General features: G+C 53.4%; 2 protein-coding genes across 2 annotated transcripts in view; one reads left to right on the top strand and one right to left on the bottom strand.

The window, feature by feature from the left end:
- TMEM255B (transmembrane protein 255B) overlaps positions 1-5,672 on the top strand; it is a 44,267-nt gene extending 38,595 nt beyond the window's left edge. The window contains exons 8-9 of the mRNA XM_070407411.1: positions 526-669; positions 4,956-5,672. Of these exons, the coding sequence (XP_070263512.1) occupies positions 526-669; positions 4,956-5,123 (312 nt within the window). The 3' untranslated portion in view covers positions 5,124-5,672. The remainder of the gene's footprint in view (positions 1-525; positions 670-4,955) is intronic.
- Positions 5,673-14,832: 9,160 nt separating this feature from the next.
- The window catches only part of GAS6 (growth arrest specific 6), a 50,237-nt gene continuing 37,259 nt past the window's right edge, over positions 14,833-27,810 (bottom strand). The window contains exons 9-15 of the mRNA XM_070408540.1: positions 26,964-27,082; positions 26,446-26,635; positions 24,042-24,206; positions 22,666-22,834; positions 18,702-18,874; positions 16,454-16,682; positions 14,833-15,399 (exon numbers count right to left, since the gene is read on the bottom strand). Coding sequence (XP_070264641.1) covers positions 15,245-15,399; positions 16,454-16,682; positions 18,702-18,874; positions 22,666-22,834; positions 24,042-24,206; positions 26,446-26,635; positions 26,964-27,082 — 1,200 coding nt within the window. The 3' untranslated portion in view covers positions 14,833-15,244. The remainder of the gene's footprint in view (positions 15,400-16,453; positions 16,683-18,701; positions 18,875-22,665; positions 22,835-24,041; positions 24,207-26,445; positions 26,636-26,963; positions 27,083-27,810) is intronic.

Genomic DNA, 27,810 nt, shown 5'->3' with positions numbered 1-27,810 from the left:
GCTGCAGCTGTTTCCTCTGGCCAGGATGCTCCCCTCGCCCCCTGCCCTCTGTGGGGCCCAGCTCCTGCTGTGCCAGCCCAGAAACCCCTGGGCTGTGTCCCCGGGGCTGGCACATGAGGGAAGCAAGCCCAGTAGGACCACGTCTGAGCATGGAAGCCAGTCTACCCGCTATGGCCGAAGCTGCGTGGGAGGTGGTGTAACACTGCGTCACCTGCAGGGGAGGGACCAGGGGTTTTCGTGCTTTATCAAAACAGCACCAAAGAGGGCCTGGGCCTAACCTGGAATCTTAGTGGGTCTCTGGGACAAATTAAAAAAATAAAAAGCAAAAGTAAGCCCCTTTTTTAGGTGTTTAGTTCCGATCCGAGAGATTTTGATCTGAGGACTCGAGGCATCTCCCCCTGGCAGATCTGCTAGGACCTCACCTTCCTGGATGACTTGAGCATGGGGCTCCCTGGAGGGACTGCTCGAGGCTGAAGGTTCCAGGCTTTGGGGGGCTGGCTGATGCATCTCCATTCTCGGTGGCAGGTCCCTCTGTCCCAGCTGGCCTACAGACCCTCTGCTCCACCTCAGATCCTCTACAATCCTGCCCAGCAGATCCTGGCCTACTCCAGCTTCTGCCCGGCACCGGCGACCCTCCCCACCTGCTCGTCCTACCCTCTGCCTCTCCAGGTAGGCTGAACATCACCTGCCTGAAGCCGCGGTGCTCACATCACGGGCCGCAGTCATGCAGGACAGCGCTGGTCAGACGGGACGTGGAGGGGGGCTTGGGTTGAAGGAAGACCCAGGGCTTCCCCTCTCCTCATGGAGGTGATGTGGTGGCGGAGCAGGCATGGACTGGAAAAGGGGTTGGGATTATCCGAGGGGTGATGTGGCCGGTCACTCCACACACAGCCTCTCACAGGGACCTTCGTTTCACAGCCAAACTTGGCAGTTTGGACATCCTTTGCTCCACATGGTCATGGTGACCAATTGTTGGTGTCCTTCAGGACTCTAACCTTTTCTTTCTTTTTTAAAATATATGTTTTTATTTGTTTTAGACAGAGAAAGGGAGAGAGAGAAAGAGAGAGAAATATAGATCGGCTGCCTCTTGTATACCTTTTACTGGGGATCGAGCCCACAACCTGGGCATCTGCCCTGCCTGGGAATGGAACTGGTGACCTCTTGGTGTAATGGGACAACACCCAACTGAGCCACACCGGCCAGGGCTAACCTTTCTCAATTGACAAAAGTTCACTGTGATTTCCGGGCCAGAGCGGCTGGGGACATACCACCACGTGCCTGGGCCCCATCAGCAGAGCACAGTTACTTAGATGGAGCCATGTGAATCTGCCAATGTCCAACCACACTGCCCACAGCAAAGGCGATGTCATAGATTCACCCTAAAATACTGCTGTTGGCCTTGCAGTTGTTGTGGGGCACTTGGTAGGGGTGAGACCTTGTTTGTAGAGCAGCGTTTGCTTTGTCCTTCTGTTTCCATTTGTGGTTTCGGCTTTTCCTTCTTTATAAGCTAGGAAGCTTCTGGTTGAAATAGACCCTAATAATCTGTCGCCTTATGTACTCCAGACCTCAACCGTGGCACTACTGACGTTGGGGCCAGAGGGCTCTGAGGGGTGACGCTTCCCTGTGCACTATAGGATGTTGAGCAGCGTCCCTGGCCTCCACCCACCAGTTGTCAGTATACCCCCGTTGTGACAACCAAAAATGTATCCAGAAGTTGCCCAGTGTTCTCAGGGGTTCGAAGATGAGAATCACTGGTCCACACAACTTACCTAGGCTTCCATTTCGGGGTGGGGCAACCAGATGGGCTTAGCATTCTTTTGCCTGTACTACTAACAATGCCAGCAGCAAGTGCTAGGAAGTTTATAATATTAACATGCACGCGGAGTTGTGTTTCTGTGCTTGGGCGGGAGGGGTGCTGCGGGGGGCTCAGACCTGATTCTTTGCAATGAAGTCATACATCTTCATGTGTCAACTGCCGTATGCATGGGTGGTCCTTGGGGGTGGGCAGCAGTCAGGGCTCTTGGTAAGCCTGGAGCCTGACTTCGGGGTGCTGGGTGGTGTCCTGCTCTTGCCGTGTTCCCTCAGGAGACGTGCTCCTTGCAGGAGTGCGGGATGAGCGGATGGTCTTCCATCCCTAAATCCCGGTGCTGGTGAGTGGGTCTGCTCGACTTGAGTGTCATATTCCCTCCTTCGGGGCCTCTGGCTCTTCACAAGCAGCAGATGCCCCCTCTTCACCCTCCCGGGGGAGGCCTGAGCTCTCGTCCCGTTGGCCTAATCAGCTATTATCGCCAGCACATGTAGGAGTATAATTACATATATGTCAATAATTGGATTTTGAGGAGAGGACAAATCAATGAGGTTCCTGTGTTTCCATAGCAGAAAAACAACAGAACTGAGCTCCTGTTTCTGCTGACAGCCGAGAGGGAGGGGACCCTGGGTGTCCTCAGCAGCAAAATGCTCCCGCACAGCAGCCTGAGGCGAGACAGCTGCCAGTGACTGATCTAAGCAGTTGGCCAAAAAATTTTTTTGAAGAGAACCCACCTTCCTTGCTCCCAGGAGTTGATTGGTCAGGAAAGTCAGGGAAGGGGTTGGTGTTGATGAGTTTTGTGAACAAGGACACAAGGAGAGATTTTGCTCACACCCTGTGATTAAGGGATTTCTTGTCCACCCCCTGATCCGGCCCTGTCTGTCAGTGTAGTTCACTCTATAGTTACCGGTGGTTTACTCCACAGTTCGTGGTGGTTTATTCTGTGATTCATGTGGTTTACTCTGTGGTTCATGGTGGTTTACTCTGTGGCTTGTGGTGTTTTACTCTGTGGTTTGTGGTGTTTTACTCTGTGTTCATGGTGTTTTATTCTGTGGTTCATGGTGGTTCAGTCCAAGGTTTATGGTGTTTTACTCTGTGGTTTGTGGTGGTTTACTCTGTGGTTTGTGGTGGTTTACTCCGTGGTTTGTGGTGGTTTACTATGTGGTTTGTGGTGGTTTACTCTGTGGTTTGTGGTGGTTAATTAAGTCTGTGGTTTGTGGTGGTTTACTCCGTGGTTCATGGTGGTTTACTCTGTGTTCATGGTGTTTTATTCTGTGGTTCATGGTGGTTCAGTCCATGGTTTATGGTGTTTTACTCTGTGGTTTGTGGTGGTTTACTCTGTGGTTTGTGGTGGTTAATTAAGTCTGTGGTTTGTGATGGTTTACTCCGTGGTTTCTGGTGGTTTACTCCGTGGTTTGTGGTGGTTTACTCCGTGGTTTGTGGTGGTTCATTCCATAGTTTATGGTGTTTTACTCCGTGGTTTGTGATGGTTTACTCCGTGGTTTGTGGTGGTTTACTCCGTGGTTTGTGGTGGTTTACTCCGTGGTTCATGGTGGTTAAGTCTGTGGTTCGTGGTAGTTTACTCTGTGGTTCAGGGTGTTTACTCCATGGTTCCTGGCAAGTTACTCTGCGATTTGTGGTGGTTTACTTCGTGGGTCCTTCTGGTTTACTCCCTGGTTCCTGGTGATTTGCTCTATGGTCTGGGTGGTTTATGCTGTGGTTCTCCCAGTGCTCATTTCCAGTGAAGAGCTGGACACATACATGGTGGGATCTGGGAGCTCCCAGCAGAATGTTCCCCAGAGAATGTTCTCTAGAGGTTTTCTTTGTCCCTGTGGTCAGAGTGTGAGTTTGAGACAAAGAAAGAAACAAAGGTGGGCAGGGGCCCTGGGCTGTCAGATCCTGAAAACTCAGGCTGTTGACCCTGAGCAAGGTGACATTCTTGGCTTCAGGGACAGCTTATGAGGAAATCCTCCTTTCAGATCCTGAGGTCTGGGGCTCCTGGACCTCCTTCATGGAGAAGTCTCCAGGGAAGGCCAAGGCAGACAGGTTGGCCTCTCGGGGGCCCTGGGGCACGTGGCGGGCAGAGAGCAAAGGAATTACAGCACCGCCAGGAGACCAGGGCCCTACACTCGCCCTGTGGCATTTCACAGCAGGGCCTGTGTGCTTTATTTGTTTAAAGATCGGTTTTAAGTAGGCATTTTCAACTCTTAGAACTTGAAAAAGAAAAAAGTGTAACAGGTTTGTTGGCAGATGGAGAAAAACTGGAAAAACATTTTTCTTCTCAATCACTTTTACTTGAGTCTACGTCAGGGTTCTCCAGAGAGCCAATAGGATGGATGGATGCACATATGTGTAGACATAGATGTAGATTAGGCACTGAGACAGAGAAATAGAGAGACAGGGACAGAGCAAGGTGTCCTGGGCAGGGCAGGACGGCAGGCGGGAGACCCAGGAAAGAATGGATGTTGCCGTTTCGAGCCCAAGGTCAGTCTCCTGGGAGAATTCCCTCCTCCCCGGAAACCTCAGTCTTGTTCTCTTAAGGCCTTCAACTGATTGGATGAGACTCACCGACATCATGGAGAGTGACCTGCTTTACTCAGTCTACTGATTTCAGTGTCAACCTCAAAATGCCGTCACAGCCGCTTCCAGACAGGTGTTCGACCAAACATCTGGGCACCGAGGCCTGGCCAGTTGTCACATAAAATTAATCATCACACTCGGTGACAAATGCTGAGCTCTTGGGCTTTTCCTTAAAGTGTGACGTGTTGGGTGAACCCAGGGGTCCCCAAATGAGCTGGGCAGCCTTCTCCTTGGACATGTTTGCCCTTGAAAAATGAGACTCCTGCACAGCAGGCGTGAGGGCTGGGAAGTCTGAGGAATTCCTCAGCTGGGTGTTTCCACAGGCGGCTGCAAGAGCGGACTTTGTGGAAAGGAGGCCCCCGCTGGGCAGGGCAGGGCCTCCCCCTGGCCTCCCTGAGAACTCACTCTGGTCAGGGAGTGTTCCCACCCCAAGGGCCTTGGTTAGGCGGGTGACCCTGGGTCTGGGGGAGCCCGAGCCCCAGGTGGGCTCTTGGAGGGGTGCTCCGCACGGACTGCGTGCGGCTGGCCCTCTCCACGGACTGAGGAAGCCTTTTCTGTTCCATTGCAGCCGTCCAGCAGCTTCCCAGCCTCGTCCTCCACTGACCTCTCTCTGTCCGAGGACACGCAGCCTCCGTCCCAGTCCAGCTCCAGCTTCGGGCTCCAGCCCAACGCCCCGCCTCTCTATGCTCCAGCCCCTTTCCTCCCCGGGGAGAAGCCTCCCCCCTACGCACCATGACAGGGGGGGAGATTGAAAAAGAACTTCTTTTTGGTTTGTTTTTTTAAAAAGCAGCCTCCACCACGCCTGCTTCTGTGGCCAACCTCCTAGAGACATCAGGAGAACGTTTCCGAAGTCTCTGTCCTCCCTCCCTCCCCGGGTCAAGGAGAGGCCAGGACCAGTGGTGAGGACAGAGCCCCCCCAGGTGACCCAGGCTCGGGCGGCACCTCTGCTTGGTCGCCTCACCCAGCGTGTAAACCAGATGCCAAATAGCACTACAAGTTCTACCTGGAGCCTCCTTGCTCTGGTATCTGTCACCACTTACATAAAGCTGAGTCCCATTTCCCTACACACTTCCATCTCCTCTTAACTAGGTAGTTATTACTACTATTATTTTACAAAGAGAACATGATCCTGGGGCATCCATGTGTGAGGATCATTTCAAAGGAAACGTGTTGAATGTTTATTTATTTACGTGGGTCCCCCAGAGGGGGCAGGGTCTCCACTCCAGGGCTGCGTTCTCCTGCATTTATTTGCTCAAACGACAAGATTCTCTGGCTCAAATATAAAGCGCTGATTCCAAGGCCCGCGGTGACTCTGGTCTCTGTGTGTGCTTCTGTCTTTTACAAATTTGCCATCACACCTGGAGGGTTTTGCTACCTGAGCTGCGTGCTTCCTACTTAACTTCTGGGCTTCCAACTGCCATCCTTCATGGGGTGCTCTGGAGGCGCCTGGTCTGCTTGGTAGGGCACCCAGTGTAGTTACCCCACTAGAGTGGGTGGTTTCTGAGGCCCCACAGCCAGAGCCTGGGGTGCAGCCCTGCCTATCACAGACCAACAGCTATTGAGTCAGGGCCCAGTGTGTATCCACCTGCTGCCAAACACACCTGAGGCAGTAGGTGAGCACAGTCCTTGGATATGATCCAATCCTGGTTGAGTGACAGGCCAGAGCCCCCATATGCCAGTCCTGGATCACTGGGGGAAAGAGATAAGGGAGGGGGTGAGGAGCGGGGAGGAGAGAGAGGGGTGAGGGGAGGAGCGTTTTAAGAGGACAAAGTCTCCTGCTCCCAGCTGCTGGCTGTGAAGGCAAATCTGGCCAACAGACAAGATATTCTCAGCCTCGTACAGAAGTATCTCATTTAATTTCCTGCGCATATAGAACGCTTCCTGTAGAGAAGGTAAACACACACGTCACATAAGGAAGTGACACATGTGGAATATAGCAAACTTGGGGAGTCAGGCCCCAGAAGCCTGGCTAATTGATCTGGGAAAGGCTATTGATTACAGACTGGGAAGCGAAAGGCCGGCCGCTGGTCTGGCGAGCCGTCTTTAGTAAGAGTATCATTTTGTTAAATTTAGACTCACGTGCCTAGTGTTTTCCAGGAGACCCTGATCTGATGGTGGCCCAGCATAGCCCTGTTCTCCACAGGACAGGTTTGGGGTCCCCCACTTCCTGTTTGCAAAGACAGGAGGGGCCCACCCTCAGGGTTCCTAAACAGGAAAGAAGGCACTGTGTCGTTAAGAGGAGAATTCCTTTTATTAGTGAGACCGTGGAGAGTGGGAAGTGCGGCCCGTGAAGACAGACTAACGCAGTGTGAGAGCCCAGGAGCCAGCACCCGGCCAGGGGTCTGGGGAGCAGAAACCAGAGCGGGGCCGCGAGGCACAGAGGGCTGACCCTCGCCTCTGCCTGATAACCCGACTGGATGTTGGCAGTAATAGACCCTGGCAGAGCCACCAGGCCGCCCTGGGGCTGGTGTGTCTGGGGTCACACAGCAAGTGCCTCAAAGAGCAACACTCCTCTGCCTGGAGTCTAAGAACCAAACTGCTCACGGAGGCAGGAGGCCTTTGCAATCTAAACGCTGAACCCATGGGGTGCGTTTCCTATTGCACGAGCCCCTGGACAGGGAGGAAGGTTGGCCGCAGGAATCCTGAGCGTGCACCGAGCACCCGCTGGGCCTTGGGGGGCAGCATCAGGCCCATGCTGCCCCGCTGCTAACAGTAGAGAAGCTGAGTTGCAGACCTGGCAGCGAGCCTGTGCCGACTGGACCGGGTCACCAACCCCGGAAGACAACTGGGTGCCAGAGATCACAGGGACAACCTCGTCCTCCACACATGCCCCCGGTCAGAGACACTCAGCGGCGTCAGTGTCCCCAGACTGTTCACCCCCAACCCGCTCTGTCTGTCTTGCAGTCTTTTCATCTAACCTAGAGCCAAGACTGATAAAAAATATTAAGCTCCAAGGCCAATAATTTTGCTCTTGCCCACAAAAATGTCTTTCTCCCTTGCTCCAGCCACAAAAATATGTGAACAATTCAACTTCCAGTCTCGGGGTGGCTCCCACACAACCAAGCCCCACCCCCCAGGCCCCAGAACACCTCCCCCACGCCCTGCACACTGCAGGCACCCCCACTTGGTCGCCCAGTCTGCAGGGAAAGCATCTCCACCCCTGGCACACAGCGTCTGGTCACACCCGGCCCGCCGTGTGCTCTGGTGCCACGCCCCAGTGCGTGTGGGGCATCACCTCTGCCAAAGCCTTTGCCTCGCTGCAGCGGATCCTGACCTGGCTTTGCCCAAGTCTTGATGCCCCACAGGAGCTGGACCACAGCTCTGATGGGCACCACCTTGGGGTGGGTCTCCTGTTGAATTTATCCCCCCTCGTTCCTGATCACAGATGGCACAGTGGGTGCTGGAGGCTGGTGGTGTGGGGGTGTCAAGGAGACTGCTAATGGGCGCAGGGCTCCCTTGTGGGGCGATGGAAATATTCCGGAACTAAGTAGTGGTGATGGTGGCACAACCTTTAGTGGCCGAACTAGAACTCATCCAATTGTATGCTCTTAAAGGGTGGATATTATGGTATGTGAATTGTATCTCCATGAAAAAGGGTGGGGCAGGAATGCATGTGAAGCACTTAGAGCAGCTGGGACCAGCACGTGCTCCGTTAACAGGCCACTTGCCATCACTGTCACCGTAAAGAACCACCTCTGGTTGGGTCTTGAGCAGCCTGTCCTCACCCAGCACTGCTCTGCCTCCCCACTCCCGCCCTGTCCCAAACTTCTGCAGCCCGATTGCCTCACCTCTGGGCGTGGGGATGAAAACACAGGTGGCAGGAGCAGAGATGCTCTCTGAATTTTGGGGGAAGAGTTTGGCTGAGCTGTTCTGACCACAGGAGCAGAAGGAAGTCCAGGGGGCATGGCCCTCACTCAATCAGCAGCTTCTTAAGTGGCAATAGTTATCTATGCAAATATTTCCCTTTTCCATGTTCCAACCTTTAAATCAATGAACATTGACACATCATTTTCACCCAAAGCCTGCAGTTTACGTTAAGGTTCACTTTTGGTCCGTACACTCTGTGGGTTTGGGCAGATATATAATGACACCCATCCACCTTGTGGTGTGATGGGAGTGTTACAGTGTCATGCAGAACATTTTCACTCCCCTAATAATCCTTTGTGTTTCACCAATTCATCCCTCCCTCTCCCTTAACCGCTGGCAACCACTGATCTTTTTACTGTCTCTGTAGTTTTGCCTTTTCCAGAATGTCATGTAGTTGGAATCACAGAGTACACAGCCTTTCAGATTACCTAAGGTTCTTCCACCTAGTGATACGCATTTAAGGTTCCTCCATGTCAGTGGTTGGCAAACTCATTAGTCAACAGAGCCAAATATCAACAGTACTTCTTCAAAATAGACTCGCCCAGGCCGAAAACCGACTTCTGCGCACGGGCCACAAAGTTTCAATTGCACTATACGTGCGCGCCAGCACATGGTATTTTGTGGAAGAGCCACACTCAAGGGGCCAAAAAGCCGCATGTGGCTCGGGAGCCGCAGTTTGCCGACCACAGCTCCATGTTGTTACATAGCTTAATAGCTCCTTTCTTTTTAGTACTAATGATATTCCATTGTCCAGATGTGCCACAGTTTATCCACTCACCCACTGAAGGGCATCTCAGTTGCTTCCAACTTTGGGCAATTAAGAATAAAGCTGCTATAGGCATCCGTGTGCAGGTTTTTCTCTGGACATAATTTTCAACTCCTTTGGGTAAATATTAAGGAGCGTGATTGCTGGATCACATGGTGAGAGGGTGTTTAGTTTTGTGAGAAGCCACCAGCTGTCTCCTGAAGTGGCTGTAGCATTTTGCATTCCCACCAGCAGCGAACGAGAGTGCTTGAGGGCTCCGCATTCGGTGTTGCCAGTGTTCAGGATTTCCGTTATTCCGGTAGGTGTTCAGTGGTCGCCTGTTGTTTTCATTTGCATTTCACCGATGACATAGGAGGTGGAGCATTTTTTCATGTGTTGATTTCTCATCTGCATATTCTGTTTGGTGAGGTATCTGTTAGGTTCTTTGGCCCATTTCTTTAGCTGTGTTGCTTGTTTTCTTATTGTTGAGTTTTAAGAGTTCTGTGTGTATTTGGGGTAACAGTCCTTTATCAGATACTAGTGTGTCCTTGGCACATATTTTCTCCTAGTCTGTGGCTTGTGCTTTCACTTTCTTAATAGTGCTTTTTGCAGAGCAGACGTTTTAACTTTAATGAAGTCCAGCTCATCAATTCTTTCTTTCATGGATCGTGCCTCTGGTGTTGTATCTGAGAAGTTGTCGCCATATCCAAGGTCATCTAGATTTTCTTCTATGTCATCTTCTAGGAGTTTTATGGGTTTTGTGTGTGTTTATTGATACGTTGAGGTCTGTGGTCCATTTTGAGTTAATTTTGTGAGGGGTATAAGGCCTGTGTCGAGATTCATTTTTTTTTTTTTTGCATGTGGATGGATGTCCAGTTGTTGCAGCACCATTTGTTGAAAAGACTGTCTTTGCTCCATTGTATTGTCTTTGCACCTTTGTCCGAGATTAATTGGTTGTATTTATGTGGGTCTATTTCTGGAGTTTCTATCCTGTCTGTTCTTTTTTTTTAAAAAATTATTCTCTGGGCCACTTTTTAATAATTTTTAAGATTGGCTCTAGAGAGAGGAAGGGAGAGGGAGGGAGAGAGAGAAACATTGAATGGATGCCTCCTGCATGCCCCTCAACCAGAGGTCAAAGTCACAACCTGGTTATGTGCCCTGACTGGGAATCAAACCTGCCACCCTTAGTGCATGGGATGACCTTCCTACCAACTGAGCCACACTGGCCAGGGCTAGTTGTCTATTCTGTTGGTAATACTGGGCTGTATTGATTACTGTTGCTTTATAGTAAGTCTTGAAGTCAGGTAGCATCAGTCTTCCAACTTTGTTCTTGATTTTTTTGTTTTTTGTTCTTGAAATTCTTTTTTGTTTGTTTGTTGTTGTTAATACTCACCCAAGGATATTTTTCCATTGCTTTTAGATAGAGTGGGAGGGAGGGAGAGTGGGCGGAAGAGAGGGAGGGAGAGAGGGGGAGAAACATCGACGTGAGAGAGACACTGATGGGTTGCCTCCCACATATGCCCTGACTAGGGCCAGGGATCGAACCTGCAACCCAGGTACATGCACTTGACTGGGAATTGAATCCTCAACCCTTCAGTGTAAAGGCCGATGCTCTAACCAGTGAGCATACTGGCCAGGGTGAAATTCTTGATTTTACCATAGCCCGATTTTAAAATATTTTCCCTTATCATCAAGGCATTTTGTGTGTTATTTAAAAAATACTTATCGGCCTTGGACAGGTAGTTCAGTTGGTTAGAGCATCGTCCTGATACACGAAGGTTATAGGTTCGATCCCTGGTCAGGGTACATACAAGAATCAACCAATGAATGCATAAATAAGTGGGATAACAAAAATTGATGTTTCTCTCTCTCTCTCTCCCCCTCCCTGCTTTCCTTCCTCTCTTTCTAAAATCAATGAATTAAAAATAAATAAATATTCCTCTGCCCTAGTCATGAAAATATTCTATCAGAGAGATTAGTAAATTTTTCTGCAAAAGGCCAGATAGTGTTTTAGGTTCTGAGGGTCAGTAGGTGTGTAGCAACTACTCAACTCTGCCATTTTGGTACAAAAAAAGCTGTAAATAATAGTAAATTAATTAGTGTGACTGTGTGCCAATAAAGCTTTATTAATAAAAACAAGGGAGGAGCACATTGGGCCCACAGGCTACAGTTACACATTACTTTTAGGCTTAAATATATACTAGTACTCTACCTAGAGTTAACTTTCTGGGTTATATGAGGTAGGGGTCAAATTTCCTTTTTCTAAAATGCAATAGTTTTCAACAGGGATGATTTTGCACCCAGGGGACATCTGACAATATCTGGAGACATTTTTGATCGTCATAAGTGTGTGTGTGTGTGTGTGTGTGTGTGCGCGCGCTTTCGGTGGTAGGGGGGGTGCACTACTCATATCTAATGTGTAGTTGGCAAGGATGCTATTAAATGACTCAAATGCACAGAATAGCCCTCCACACAAAAAGGCATTCTCAATAAATAGTATCCTATAAACAAACACAAAGAACAAAAATAAATAAAATTATTACTGCTTTTCTCTTTAGAAAAAACTTTGAAATTAACTCAGACAATGTGTCAATAGCATAATCCACTCCCTACTCTCTCTCCACACATTCAATCAAATCATCTACTCTCTTTCTCCAGAGCTCACACTCAGAATCCTCCCAGCTCCATCTCCACAGCTCACACCCAGAACCCTCCCAGCTCCTCCTCCACAGCTCACACCCAGAACCCTCCCAGCTCCATCTCCACAGCTCACACCCAGAACCCTCCCAGCTTCATCACCACAGCTCACACCCAGAACCCTCCCAGCTCCATCTCCACAGCTCACACCCAGAACCCTCCCAGCTCCTCCTCCATAGCTCACACCCAGAACCCTCCCAGCTCCATCTCCACAGCTCACACCCAGAATCCTCCCGGCTCCTCCTCCATAGCTCATACCCAGAACCCTCCCAGCTCCTCCTCTATAGCTCACACCCAGAACCCTCCCAGCTCCACCTCCACAGCTCACACACAGAACCCTCCCAGCTCCATCTCCACAGCTCACACCTAGAATCCTCCCAGCTCCATGTCCATAACTCACACCCAGAACCCTCCCAGCTCTGTCTCCACAGCGCACACTCAGAATCCTCCCAGCTCCATCACCATAGCTCACACCCAGAACCCTCCCAGCTCCTTGTCACAGCCCACCGTCGGAGGATATGGGACTCTCTGTCACAGCCTCCTCTGCAGCCTGGCCCTGCCTGGGCTGGAGTGTGGCAAGGACGCCGACCTGGCTGGCACAGCTGGGGAATGTGTTGCAGCATTTGGCTCTGTGCTTGCTATAAGCTTTTTCTTGGCAGTAGTTAGAATAACCTCTGGCAGCCAGTGGAAGGCGAAGGAAGCCACGCCAGGGAACCTAGGTGTGCCTAGCTCTCCCTGGACAGAGGATGAACCCAAAGTAGTCAGAAAGCCTCTAAGATGCTGGTCTCTGTTGTGTGTCCCTGTGGGGGTTCCAGAGTGTCCAGGCCCAGAGCTCAGCGTGTGTCCTTCCTGGTCTTGGCCTTTCTGGCCTTCTCGGGAGAATTGGGGCTGGCTGGAGGAGACTCCTAGCCGGCCAGGAGAGCATTCCTCAAGAACATTCCAGAGTCGCCTCCATAGTGGACAAAAATCAGAGAACACCATGGGGAATGCTGCAGTGACAGGGCTGAGAAACGGATGAGGCCCCTGAAGTGGCTTTGGGCTCCCGTAGCTGTAGGAGGTGGAGCTATGCATCCCACGCTTCTCAGAGTGGTGCTCAGCTGGCTCTGGGGCCATCCGGGTTGGGGTGAGACCTCCTGCTTCTTGAGCAGAGGGCATCCCTGCCTGAGTCCTCCCGTTCAACGCCAGAGTCCTCAGGAACTGGGCTCTCGTGCCCCAGATGGACAGCCCGAGGCTATGTCCTACAGCTCCAAACCCTGGCCTGCACAGCTCAGCCCACCCAGGCCGCCTGCCCGTCCCAGAGCCAGCACCCGGTGCCTGGCCTTGGGGTCCACTTATAGTGTGAGCCGGCACACACATCCACCTGGGCCACAGACCGAGAGTGGGGAGACCCCAGAGCTGGGAGAAGAGGCTGGTGAGGACCCTCCTTCCACAAGGACCGTGGCTGGTGATGGGTATTCCACGAGGACACGGTGGGTTGAAGTGGCTCAGGGACGGCCTGCCACGTGCTCTCTGCATCTTTTATTTCTCATGCACCGATGTGGAAAACTACCCGAAGAACCTCTTAGACGAGTTTTCTGAAGTCCCGAGTCAACAAAACTTCCAACCAGATGCTGCGTAAAGGACGCAGCCAGCACAGCCTGAGCGAGCTGTGCCCCTGATGGTGGGGCAGGTGGACCTGGTGCCTGACATACACATGGGGTTGTAGGATGGGCCGGGAAGCAGAAATGTGGGTTCGAGCCAGTAGGAACCCCAAAGACACAGGTGAGTGTGTGAAGGACCCATGGTGACCCTCAGTGGAGTGGACCCTGGCTACTCGGGCCAGCCCTGTCGGGACCTGGGGGCCTACACACCTCTGCCTTCATGTGTCCTTGCCAAGTCACCCTTGTACCTTCATGCCTCAGTCTGGTCCTCTGGGGTGAGCTTGGCCCAGGAGGTCCCTCGGGATGGGTGTCTGTGTTTGCCAACTCCTTCCAGTGACACGGGGACCCCTGCCCCTTCAAGGGGGAGCCAGGCCTCTGGTGAAAGGGACTATTGCTCCCTGCCACGTGGTGCACTCGGGGTCACCCACCTGGCCCACCCAGCCAGGCGGGGCCTCGCACGCAGTCCTCGAGGCCCCTGCCCTCTTCTCGGAAAGCCAGAGGGGCGTTGCTCCTCCTCAGTGGGCCACACTCGGTGCGTTTCACAGTCATTATTTAGCGGTGGGTGGATTCTTCAGGCTCCATCCTCCCTCCCGAACCCTGCTTATCTCCGTGACTTATGAACTCATGCTCAGCAGCCTGGAGGACGCAAAGACACCGACACCTAAGCCGCCTGATTCTGCGCTGGGCTAATGCGGCGTTTGGGGGTTAACTCCATCAAGGTGGAATGACGGAGCCATGGGACACTGCTGCCATCTGAGGGACGAGATCTGAAAGGAAACACACCTAAACCTGCCCGACCGCCTCCGACCACACACTGGGGGTTGGTATTAAAAATAAAGAAGAAACACAATCTTCGAGTGCAGCCCCCACCAGATGCCGAAAGCTTCTCTGGGACCCTCTGCTTGAACATCACCGTGATGGCGCCCCCGGCTGTGGGGCACGGGCTCCCTCCCCGACCGTCACGTCAGGCACAGCATGAACATGTCCCACTGTACTCTCCCAGGTCAGGACCGCAGGCCGCAGTGGCCTCCGCTGTGTGTGGGGGGGCTCCCGGCACCCACGTGCATTTCCCCACAGCTGGTGTCATGGCCCCTCGCTCTCCTGGGGTCAGTGTGAGGACTGTCTGCCCCACTCCCTTACGGACCAGGAGCACCAGGAGGGAGGCCCAGGGGGAGCCCAATGCGAGGCCCACCTCCTGGTTCCGTTCCAGCTGTTCACGGCCTCAGAGAAGGTGTGGGGCTGAGGGGCCGACCCTGCGCTTCCATTGACCCCACTGCCCCGCTCAGGGAGGTGGCTCATCTCTCTCACAGAGCCCAGCTCCCCCGGGCCTGGAGCTCAGGCGGGCGCTGGGGGGATGCCGGCGAGTGGGCAGAGGTGAGGTCTGTGCACGAGGCCCCCCTCGGCCTCAGACCCTCGGCACAAGTCCTTCCTTCTGTCATTTCACCCCGAGCTGTTGAGCACTGACGCTGCAAGGAGCAGAGACTGCCAACACAGAGTTAAAAAGGTTTCTGTAAATAGTTTATTTCCCCATACTTTTAGGTCAGAAAGAAGCATTTGGTAATAAAAATAACAGAGAATTATGTTCCTGGGTCCCCTCGGGCCTGTGCGGGCCCCCTGCCTCCACCCTCAGGCCGGCTCCTCGGAGCCCAGCCTCCCACAGGGTGCTCTGGGGGTCAGGGTGTGCTTCTGGGTCATTACATTAGTCTTCTCAACTATTTACACATATATTACAAGGTAAAGAAGGTCTCAAAAGAAACTCGGCTCGAGAGGAGGATTCAGTGTTTCGGGGAGCTGCTCGCGGGGCGGGGCGGGGCGGGCTGGGGCGACTGCCGCCTTCCCTTCTGGCTTGTTTTGAAAAGAAAGCGTGAGGAGTGCTCCGTGGCCGCTCCTCCTGCAGCAGCGGTCACTCTAGGGGCTGGCCGGCTTGACCGGGGGACAGGAGTGTGACGTGATGTCGCTGTGCTTGTAGGCGGCCTCGTCCAGGTCCAGCGCCTTCTGGTTGACCTCTAGCGTCATGCAGCCGCGGTAGAAAGCCGTGACTGGCGCTGAGGTCACCGGCACATCTGGGCCAGCGGGGAAAGAACAAACACCGTCTTAGGAGGCTGGGCTCCCCACCCTGGCGTCCCCGCTGCAGCGCTCACTGGTGGGGCCCGCTCAGTCCCGGCCTTTCTCTCAAGGGCACTGATTCCTTTGAAACATCACCATCTCTTATATGTGCCCACAGGCAAGCACTGACCATCTGCCAGCCAGGCTCTGGCAAGAAACCCTCCTTTGCCCCACAAGGAAGTGCACACAGATAGTCAAGTCAGTTAAATAAATATTATCTTCTTGGCCCGAATGAATCATTCATGCTGCAGGGCCGCTGGGCCCTCTCTCACCCTCTTCAAAGCTTTGTTTATGAAAACTAAATGGGAATTTGTGTCTGGTAGCCAAGACTGAAATCCTGCTATCCCCAGCAAGTGAAGACCTGCAGGGCCACGGGAGCACACGGAGTCTGGCTTACACATCATCAGCACCTGGCCCTCGTCTGCCTTTTTACCACTTTGCCCTGATCACTCAGCTCATGGCAGGCCCCAGGGGCAAGGACTCTCTCCATCTGATCAGAAACAGGTCCAGCCCGGCCTGTAGGCGGCAGCTGTGCACTGCCTTCCCCCCTCGGCCCCCCTGCCCAACTCAAGAGGGGCTGGTAATTACTCGGCTCACTGCTGCAGCAGCTGGGCACCAGGCCTCAGGGGGAAGCCGGCCTGGGGCACTGGGCACCTGGCTGCAGCCTGCTCTAGGTCAGCTGGGCCTTCCCATGGGCCTTGGCTGGAGTCACTGTCTGACGCATGCCCAGCTGTTTGCTTCTGGAGGATGCAGGGGAGGGGGGGCAGGTTCAGGCTGACGCTTGTTCCCAGGAACATGTTCTCAACCTCAACCGATAAGCTGCTAGGCTGGTGTTGATGAACATGAATGCTCACAATGCTAGCCAATAAACCTGTGTTCTCTCTTGCTCTAAAAAAAAGAAGTGCATCTCAGTGCAGAAACTCGTAGGCTCAGTTTGGGGCAAGCGAGTTGGGGGTGGTCAGAACAGCCAGTGCCCCCACCTCTGGGCCTGCAGCCCACAGGGAGCCCTACCTGGCAGTCCCCCGACGAAGGTGAGCAAAGGGTCCTGCAGGCGCCTCCCGAGGACGGCCAACCTCTCCTGCAGCTCCACGGGGCTCACTTCAGTCTGGCCTTTGGTGCCGTCCACAGCCAGGGTGGCCCCTCCCTTCGTCACAGAGATGGTCACCACATGCTCTTGGCTGTCACAGACCTTGATCTCCATCAGGGCGAGGGTGACATTCTCCACAGCCAAGATGACCAGCTGCAGGGCAGAAGCACACCTGAGCACCCAGGGGTGGCGGGGGGTGCAGCCCGGCAACCACCCAGTGTGCCCTGTCCTGGACTGGAGGCCTGCTGGCCTTCCCCGCGCCCTGCGCCCTCCGTGGGGGCAGGGGTCTCCTGCGGCCGGGAGGCATCACAGGAAGCCACCGGCACAGAACAGTGAGGGTGGACAGCAAACATGAACAACCCAGCCGGCAGCGGGGCTCTGCAGTCTGGGGTGCTCATGGCGGCAGGACACACCTCTGACAATATGGGCCAGAAACACTGACAACACAGAACAGAAACGCACTCTATGATGTGGGTCACAAACACACTCTATGATGTGGGTCACAAACACACTCTATGATGTGGGTCACAAACACACTCTATAACGTGGGTCAGAAACACACTCTATAACACGGGTCAGAAACACACTCTATAACACGGGTCAGAAACACACTCTATAACGCGGGTCAGAAACATACTCTATAACACGGGTCAGAAACACACTCTATAATACGGGTCAGAAACACACTATGATGTGGGTCAGAAACACACTCTATAACACGGGTCAGAAACACACTATGATGTGGGTCAGAAACATACTCTATAACACGGGTCAGAAACACATTCTATGACACGGGTCAGAAACATACTCTATAACACGGGTAAGAAACACACTCTGACAGAAGAAACCCTCGATAGCACAGGCAGTCTTGCCCTCTCCACCCCGCCTGGGTGGTCACAACAGCTGTTTATTGCAAACACCGGGGACTGGTGTGAACGTGCACCTGCGCCATGGTGGTGGTGAGTGCGTCTGGGCGTAAACCGAACCGGTCAGTGCCTAGTCCTGGTCAGCAGAAGAGCCTGCCTGCCTTTGAGGACAGGCTGACTTGAACCTGCACCCCTGAGGGTCAGCAACGTTCCCTGCTTTGGACAGATACGAGGGAATAAAACCTACTTCCAGGCCTCTCAGCTGTTCTGTAAGAAAATAGCCCCAAGACCAGAGATAGGTGGCTTAGCGTCGGGGGGACAGTAGGGAGTGGTGGGGTCTGCGTTGAAGTGGACAGGGCAGGCTGTGTGGAGGGGCAGCTGTACTCAGAGCTCTGTTATAGTGTGCTCCTGACCCACGGTATGGAGTGTGTTCCTGACCCACGGTATAGAGTGTGTTCCTGACCCACAGTATAGAGTGTGTTTCTGACTCACGGTATGGAGTGTGTTCCTGACCCATGGTATATAGCAGCCGTGGGCAAACTACAGCCCGCGGGCCGGATGTGGCCCATTTGAAATGAATAAAACTAAAAAAAAAAAAGACCGTACCCTTTTATGTAATGATGTTTACTTTGAATTTATATTAGTTCACACAAACACTCCATCCATGCTTTTGTTCCGGCCCTCCGGTCCAGTTTAAGAACCCATTGTGGCCCTCGAGTCAAAAAGTTTGCCCACCCCTGGTATAGAGTGTGTTTCTGGCCCGTGTTGTCAGAGGCGTGTTCTGCAGCATGAGCCCTCCAGGCCGCAGGGCCCGGCTGCCTGCTGGGATGTTTATGTTTGCCGCCCGCCCTTGCTGTTCTGTGTTGGTGGCTTCCAGAGAACAATGTTCTCAGAGGGTTTGCGCATCTGACTTTTCAAGATAAACTGGAAATCTGAATTTGTTAGTGAAATCACCCGATTTAAATATGAGCAACTAATTCAAATAGTTCTAAACCGCAGAGCTGGCAGCTGTATAGGCAGGAAGGTCGCCCCATCACACAACTGCCTCGAAGGCCCCTGGCCTCCCCAGGCCACGCAGTTTAGATGGACATCGTGTCAGGGGATCTATGTCAAGTGTCCCCAAGCCAAGTGTGGCTGGTTAGACTTGGTGAGAGACATGTGAGGGTGGGACAGAACTTCCAGGGCCAGGGGATGGGTGACCTGACCCCAGGAAGGGCACTGGGGCCCTGAGGGTGGACAGCCCCAAGGGTTGCTTGCTGGACGCTGGGTCAGCCCCTCCACCCTGGGGGCCGATGGGGAGTGGTACCTGCTTTTTGAGCTTCTTGGTGGAGTGGTAGTCGACCAGGGCCACGGAGAGGGTGACAGTGTGGTTGTCACCCACCAGCGCGAACAGCACCCCCGTGTCGGTGGCCGGGCGGATCCGAGCCATGACCTCTATTTCCCAGGTTGTTTCCGTCCCAACGTCCGGCGATGTTCGTGCTGCAATGAAGGCGGCGCATCAAGAGGCCATACAGACGCGGGAGAGATGGGAGTGAGCAGAGAGCACCCGCAGTAGCCCTAGCCCTGCCTGGCGCTGCAGGAGCAGGTGGGGAGCCGACCAAGAGCTCAGTGCTGGGCTCTTAAGAAGCTGTCACTGTCTGAGCCAACAGCCCTCAGCTGCGAAGTGACAGGACAACTCGGGCACTTGATTCAGTCAAAAGGCACCAGGGCCACCGAGGACAGCTGCTTCCTTCCTGGCCATGCCAGTGCCCTGGTCTCCCCAACACCCCTGAGAGTGACCACAGACTGGACAGGCAGGCGTGCTGTGTGGGCCCTGAGCTCCCTCACGGTCTCTCCTGCAGGACTCGCCTCTTCCCCAGAACATGTTGGAGGCCACAGCCCCAGTCCCATTGCATCTCAGCTGTGGCTTTTAGGCGGTTCTACAAGGTTGGCTGCACTTTGGAGAGTTCAAACTGCAATTCAATTATGAGCTGTCACGGGCATCATCCCAACAGACCATATGCAATTGTGTACTCTGAGTTGCAGCTTTTTTACTATTCCAATGCCTTAGTGGAGTGATTTTTATTTAGATGCATCAGATGTCATACAGAAGTGATATGATATACCACATATGATGCATCTAAAGGAAATCTATACTAATAAAAGCGTAATATGCTAATTAGACTGGACAGTCAAATGACCTTCCAGATGTCCTTCTGGACGATCTTCCGGACGAAGCCGGGGCTGCGAGGGCTGAGCCCCTCCATGAACTTTGTGCATCGGGCCTCTAGTATGTATATAATATGTCTATATCTTACACACACAGTTCCAAAAACCACATTTTGGTGGGAAGGGCTGGATTGTGGTTCTTGGAGGGCAAATACCACCCCATGTTTCTTATGTTTGAATCACCTGCTCATGAAGAAGCAAGAGAAAGCTTCTGCCCTCTTGTTTTTTCAGTGTTTCTATCTCACAGGAACTTGAAAATCCTGATGGAGGAGCGTGTTCAGGCGGAATGACACTGAAGCAGTGCTGCACATGCTCGAGCTCAGGTGAACCAAGGGTGAATCGCGACGCTGTTTCTGTCCCTCCCCACTGGTCTGTGAGCTCCTCAAATTATCTGTGGGTCCCGTCCCTTAGTGGGGTCCACTATGGTCCATTCTCAGTAACCGTCCATTGAATCGAATGCACACAGAATTTAAAAATAATTATAGATTTTATACACATGCGCGCGCGCGCACACACACACACAAAATTTTCCTCTGTTGCCAAGTTTTCCCTTTAGTTGTGAAGGAAGCGAGAAGAGTGTTCTCTGGTGTGTGAGTTTCCCCTGTGATGGGGTTTGGGCCCACGGCTGGTTGTTGGCGCTGTTGAGGGCACCAGTGCCTCAGCCCTCCTCAGGAACTGTCCTTAGGCTCCGGCTTCTCGGACCTCGAGACCTAGCGAGTCCACACGGACTTTGAACTACTGCCAAGTGAAAGAAAGAGTACGGAACCTGATTTCCCAATGAGACCTTCTGTTATAAAGTGGACACTAGTGGTACAGCTCAAGACTCATTAAAAATGCATAGATTCTGAATACCATTTGCACTTTGCTGTCACAGAACTTACAGATCAAACCACACAGCAAAGAGGGTAAGCAGACCGGGCCATGTACTGTCATGGGAGCGTTTGCAGCCACTGGAGGTTATGCCTGTGACGTCTCTGTTACACCATGAAAAATGTTTATAATTTAAGTGAAAAAAGAATTAAGCTTTTTATATTATATGATTTGATGTTAAACATTATGATGATGTCCTCGCTTTGTATGTATAAAGATAAAGACTAAAGGAATCATGTATGTATTATATTAGGAGGTGCAATTAGGAGTGAATGGTTCTTTTTTTCCAAAATACCTTTAATGACACAGTAATGCTCTGATCATTAAAGCGAAGATACAAGGGGGCTGGTGATACAGGGTCCTGAGAGGATGGCCTGTCTTGCTAAGGAGGGAGGAGTATTCTCACCTCCTCCGAGCTGGACGGGCCCTCCTTGAACTCAGAGGTCCCGCTGCGTGCTGGAGGTGATGTGTGGAGATGAGGTCTGAAGGAGGGAGCATGCTGCTGGCCCTGGGCTGAGGAGCAGGTGAAAGACCGAGTGTGGAAGTTTAACTATAAAAGGCCCAGGGTTTAGGAACAGGGAGGGGCTGGGGCACCCCAGTGGGACTCTTGCAAGGTGGGAATGAGAGGCCGGGCAAAGCCAGAAATGGCCCCAGGAGAGATGGTGTTGCAGTGATGCTGGGACCCTGGGCAGCGGTGGGCTGTGGAAAAGGGAGCATGAGGAATTCCCACAGAGCCTGCCTGAACCAGGGTGCGGGCCAGGAGCCAGAGAGACGCAGGAAGCACTCGTAAGAGCCATCACACAGAGAAGGCTCTGGACAGGGTGCCCTGTGGGCTCCATGGGGCAGTGAACCCACCAGAAGAGAGTGCACAATTCTGTGAGTGTGTATTTTCCTGGGCCAGGATGCATGGCTCTCCTAGTATTCCCAAGCTCAGAGCCACTCAGGCCTCTGAGCCCAGGCACGGTGACGATCGAGGGCTCCAACTGGGGTATGCTCGAGAAACAAAGGTTGATTTTAAACCTATCTAAGGAGAAGATTAGGGAAAACCTTGTGAGTCCGGAACCAAACCACAGAGTTGCTTAGCCATCCACCACCATCCAAATCACTCATGCCACATCCTCAGAACAGTTTTTCTTTCATCGGGTAATCGATAATGTGACTTGGGATGTGAATTCATTTCCTGTAAAGTTTATGTTTATGGGAACGCTCACTTGTCAGCATGTTAGGATCATTTGTTTTTACTGTAAATTGTCACTCACTTGTTAATAAAGGGAAAGAGGTAGCTGTGTTGCATTTTGTTTTAAGAAATTGGGCCCTGCTTTACAGAAGCCAGGAGGGCCTCTGGGCCCACCCTCTGCAGCTACCCTCACTTCCTGGACGCTCGTGACTGAGTTACTGATGAAGGAGGGATTCCCAGCTGACTTCAGCCCCACCCCTCACCATCCCCACCATCCCCACACAGCTCAGTGTGTGCCAATGGCATCAGGGCCCCGCCCACCACTCCTGCCTGCCTCTGTCTGCCCCGTCTCCCGCCTTCTTCCCGTTGTGCAGTATCACACAGAGCGTCACCTCCCTTTCATGGTGCTTTCTGCCTCCAGGTGTAAAAGGAAAGCTCCTTGGCTGCTTTCAACACTGGCTTGGGAGCCTCAATTCTTTTGGGGGTGACAGCCTTCTGGGCAGTGTCTGGGCCGGGGCCACCGGCTTCTAGTCATCCCCCCCCCCATTCTCCTCTTTCTTTAACACTTGGGGTCCCTGGAGTCCCCAAGTCAGCCACACTGTGATGTTCAGATACTGCCCCCTTTCAGTGCCTCGTGAATCACTGGAGATGGCAATGCCAAGTACACTTCTGGGAGCTTCTCCATCCACTTGGACAAACCCAAGTTTGTGTCGTCTCAGAGCTCTCTGCAAAGGCCCTCTTAGAGCCCTCTTGTCCTCCCCAGCCTCCCCAGCTCAGCCACCACGGCACCAGCAGGGGGGGGCCTCTTCTCTCCGCCTGCCATTTCTTCCTCACGGGCTAACTCAAAACAGGCCCGAGAGTGGGGTCTGCGCCCCAGCCCGCCCGCTGCCTCTGGCCCCACAGCCCATGGTGGGCTCGGCTTGCCCCCGACACTGCCATCCCAGGTAGGAGGCTGTCCCTTGGTTTTCCATTGCCTAGTGTCTATCGGCTTCCCCACCTAGGAGCCCAGACTTACCATAGTCGAGGCTGTAGAAAGCAAACCCACTGCCCGGGTAGAAGGAGCCTTTCTCTGTCACAGAGAAGCACTGCATCTTCGTGTTCATTTTCACTGTTTCTTGGATGGTGGTGTCTTCGCCGTTCATCAAGTTCCAGCTCCTCATGCAGCCATCCATGCGGGGGTTTATCTGGAAAGACAGAGAAATCCAAGTGGCTTCCTCACAGCCACCGTCTCCCAGACACCACGAGGAGAGAACACATGGCGGGTGCCACCCTCGTCAGATGGGCGGGGCACCCTCTGGCTCAGGCCCGTGGAAATCGGCTGCAAGATGGCCAAACCCTACTTGTGGAGGCTGTGTACTTCACAAAGGGGCGCTGTCCTCAACAAATGACTCACTGCAGAACCCCTCTGAGTGTGGCACACACAGTGGGCCCTCCTTCCCTGCAGTCTGAGAACGCGGATTGTGTCGTGAACCCCACCTGCTCTGTCTGCATCGGCGTCCCCACTTATCAAACACAGTAGGGAGCACTGGCCACTAGCTGAAAGGATGTGGGGTGAGGCAGCACTTATACCACAGCTGTGCCTGCTCTTCTTACCCGGCACCGGACAAGCACCCATGGATGTAAGTCCCGGGGCCGGGAATACTGGTTCCAGCCCAGCCACCCACTTTGTAGATGGTTTTGAGCAAATCAGGGCACATCAGCTTTGGTCTGTAGAATGAGGAGGCATAAGGGATGTAACTGGTAACTGTGGGAGGGAAGCCCTGGAATGGGGCTGGTCCTGGAGGCCGTGGGTAGGACAGGACGTCCCTCCCCTCCCCTCTGGAGGGAAGATAGTGCTAATACCACCCACTATGCAGAACACCAACTCATGACTCATATCTGGTGTGGAAACCATCGTCACAGTGCCAAAGACTCTGGCCCCGGACATCAGCATGCTGGGAGAGGGAGAAGCACAGATGAGGGGCGAAGGCGCGTGGTGCGGGGAGCGGTGGGAAGGGCAGGACTCTAAACCTGACTAGTACTGACTGTCCCGTTAGGCCTTTTCCCCTATGAAGATTCTGGCAAGGTCAACAACCCAAATGTTCTTGGGAATTGTCCGAAAAAGCAGATTGCTCTTTTCGTTAAAGAATAATTTCATTGTGTTTTTATCTCCACTGCAAAATTGACATTTTTGTTATCAACTCAGATGAAAGCTCACATGAGTCTCATAGGAAGTGATGGTTGAGACAGATGCTATCCGTTGCACCTGCTGCTTGTTCACTTCTGGGAAAACTTGACCTTCCTCCGGTCCTTCGCCCAACCTAGTTAACCCTAAGCACAGGGCGGCTCACAGTAACCCTTGTCTTCAGCCCGACCCCCGGCCCCGACCCCAAGGGCGAGTGCCATACTTACAGGCTGGACGAGGTCTTTCTCCTTGAAGGGAATGCCTCCCACGGTGAGGTTGAGGTGGTACAGGCCCCTGACCTGCTGAAACAGATCCCCGGCCACCACGATCTTCATCACGGCATCCTTGTTCACCTTGATGACCAGACTCTGCTCCAGCTCCTCAATGGAGACCTGGGGAAACCAGCTATGAGAGTGGGAGTGTGCCATCTGAGGGGCACCGACCTCGGGGGACCACGCTCATCACCACCCAGGACCACAAGACACCCCACCTCAGGATGACATGCCTGTTACCCACACCTCCTCCTGGCCTCCGTGTGCCCACACAGCCTCCATGTGGTTGGTGGTGTGGCTCAGGTCCGATGGGCTCCCTCCCAGCACTGCTACCCATCCTCCACTCCCCACCCATCCTCTCCCTGCAAGGGAGCCCATTTGGAGCCATTTTTCTCATCTAGTGTCTCCGAGCACTTCCCTAAACCTCAGCCAGGGAGTGGGAACTGTGGCTGACATGACACCCCACTGGGCCAGCCCTGATGTCACCACCCCACTGGGTCAGCTCTGATGTCATCACCCCACTGGGTCAGCCTTGATGTCACTGGGCCAGCCCTGATGTCATCACCCCACTGGGCCAGCCCTGATGTCACCACCCCACTGGGTCAGCTCTGATGTCATCACCCCACTGGGTCAGCCCTGATGTCACTGGGCCAGCCCTGATGTCACCACCCCACTGGGTCAGCTCTGATGTCACCACCCCACTGGGCCAGCCCTGATGTCACCACCCCACTGGGTCAGCTCTGATGTCACTGGGCCAGCCCTGATGTCACCACCCCACTGGGTCAGCTCTGATGTCACCACCCCACTGGGCCAGCCCTGATGTCACCACCCTACTGGGTCAGCTCTGATGTCATCACCCCACTAAGGCCAGCCCTGACATTACTGCACCCCCATTTTGGTCCTTCTTATTCTTAGCTGTGCACCATTGAAGGCAGGAAAACACATTTTATTTCTAAATCTCCAACACTTATCTCAGAACATGGCATCCACTAGATGCTAAATGAACACATGAGTTCATTCTAAGACTTTTCATTCTTTCCTACTTTCTGTGTAGAAAATATTTTAAAACCTATCCCTCTATATACCGTGTATCTCCCAGAAATCTAAGTTTCCTCTTTGGCTAATGTGGAGAAACATTTAGGTACTTGGGTCTGAGTTTGGTCAAAAGAGCATGGTGTCTGTGTGTGGGGTGCCGTGGGGGCAGGGACTGGTTGGAAACTGTGGGCAGATTGGAAAGAAATCGTCCCTGAGCTGACCCTGCTCCTCAAGGACCAGCTCCTTCTTAGGGTGACGGTACCTCTGTCGACCGACTGGCCATGCTGGCCCCACTTCCTCACCTGGGCACCATCCCCAGCCACCCAGGACCCCTCACGCCCACAGCCATGGAGGGAACACCTGCTTCAACCCGTGTGGAAGGCAGCTTCCTTCCAGATCTATTGTTTTATCTGCAGCGTTGCCGCTTTGGAGATACTTGCACTTTAAGAGGTTGGGAGAGAAGGAACTAAGTAGTACTTGACAGGATGGAAATATTAGCAAACATCTAAGTGTTTTCATTCACAGAGGCTGGGCGACTTTTCCATTTTATCTCCACTTGTAAAGGAAAAGAGAACGTTTTCCTCATTTCTCATTCAAGTATTTACTTTTCAAGGCCCACTTCCAACTATGGAGCCTCTGAACTGTTAGAGGGAGCCTGTGGCACCCCAGGCTGCTTTGCTCCGGGCGTGGGAGGCAGGACAAGGCAGAGTGCTCCAAAGCCAACATCTGGCAGGACAGCTGCCTCCAGGTCAGGTCTCAGCAGGACTTTCTCCATAAAGAGGCGCCCAAGGGTGATTTCAGCAGGAACAGGCCAGACACCAGAAGCCAGAGCCCGGGATGGTGTCAGTGTGTCCATCTGAGCCTGTCTTATGCTGAAGGTGAGCTCCTGGAGCCTGAACAGGCCACGTGGAGACAGAGCAGGTGCCTGGACCCTGACCAGGGTTTCTCAGCTGTAACACTATTAACAGTCTGAACCGGAGGGTTCGCTGTAGTGGGGCATTCTGTGTGCTGCGGGGTATCTAGCAACCTCCCTGGCCTTGACCCAGTGCCAGGGCCCCTACCCACAAACTGTCTCCAGATACAGACACATGCCCCCTGGTGGGATTGCCCCTGCTGACAGTCATGGCTCTCGAGGTGGGAGCCATGCTCTGATCACATGATGAGACAATGCCCCAATCAGACTTCAAGTTTTGGGGGGCCAGAGGGCCTATCCTGCCAGGTGCAGTACCCACCAACTGTTGAGTGTGTGAGAGAATGAGTAACTGCGGGGCCTCATCCCAGGAGACCCAGGCTGGCCCAGGAGGGGTCATGGGGCCACGCTCACCGTCTGCCACATGCCGTGGTTGATGATGGGCCCGCTGCTGGTGACGCGGCCGACGCCATGGTAGCGGAGCTGCAGCTCCAGCCGCCCGGCCCGCAGGCCCAGGACGATCCAGTTGCTGCCTTGATGGCCTCCAGCAAAGAAGAGGATGCCTTCGGGGTCAAAGGTCCTGAAGTCGAACTCGGCCACCAATCTGAGCACAGCACCGAGACACAGTGGTTAGATGCAGGCCGGTGAGAGCTCAGACCGACCCCAGCAAGAGACAGGAAAGCAGGCCCGTGTCCTACGGCAACCCCTGCCAAGCCCCCACAGGCACCCGGGGCAGAGCGCCTACGGGACGTGTCTTGCTGGCGCTGACCCAGAGCCCAGCATGAAATCCGCACTGTGGCCGAGTCCGTGCCAAGACCGAGCTGATAGCCAGGGGAGCCAGGGACCATTCTAGGTGTCACCCTGGGAACATGGGGAGCGGAGCCATCAGCCAGCCGTTTCCCAGGGGCCTGTTGGATAAGCCACCTTCTCACCTCGTGGGCTGCAACCTTTTGAAGCGCAGTCTGATCACTGGTGTCCCACTGAACATGCGGCCCAGGTACAAGGACTTCACGCTTTTGGCCACATTGAAAGGCACACAGGGAAGAATGTCCTGCGGGAACGGGAGCGCGTCAGGCAGGGGCATGCCCTGGTTCAGCCCCTCTTCTGGCTCTGAAGGGCCCGCCAGGACGCAGGCCCAGCCCTCTGTGTCCTGCCACTCACCCCGCCCAGTGAGGGCCCCGGCACACACACAGGTAGTGCTTGGCGTCAGGGCTCGATTCCTGCTAAAACCCCTCAAGATTCTGTGAGAGCCCACCTTCCGTGTGGGGCTCCCAGGTGAGGCTGGACCCAGTCTCCTCAGAAGCCTCAGGCTCCTGCGCTCCCAGCGGGATCCCCTAGAGCACTTCTCCCTGCTATGCCACTGTCACCTTCCCTGCCAATGTTCCTTTCCCTCTTGTTTTTTTAAAATTATGAAATATTTCAAACCTACACAAAGTATAGGGAATCATAAAAAGTAACTACAAAATATTGTAAAATCAATAAAATATGGAGGCTTGGAGGCTGGTGTTTCTGGATAGTTGCCATTCACTAACATTGGTTTCCTGATGCAGTGGTTCTCAACCTTCCTAATGCCACAACCCTTTAATACAGTTCCTCATGTTGTGGTGACCCCCAACCATAAAATTATTTTTGTTGCTACTTCATAACTGTAATTTTGCTACTGTTATGAACCGTAATGTAAATATCTGATATGCAGGATGTATTTTCATTGTTCGCGACCCACAGGTTGAGAACCGCTAGGGGCAATGGTTAAAACGTTAGCGTTCTGGTCGCTGGAAA

Source organism: Myotis yumanensis, unplaced genomic scaffold (assembly GCF_028538775.1).
Source record: "Myotis yumanensis isolate MYYU_CA2020_CCGP unplaced genomic scaffold, mMyoYum1.0.hap1 SCAF_3, whole genome shotgun sequence".
Classification (NCBI taxonomy): Eukaryota; Metazoa; Chordata; class Mammalia; order Chiroptera; family Vespertilionidae; genus Myotis; species Myotis yumanensis.
The sequence above is the reverse complement of the archived record's forward strand: the minus strand, read 5'-3'. Positions and strand labels throughout refer to the sequence as shown.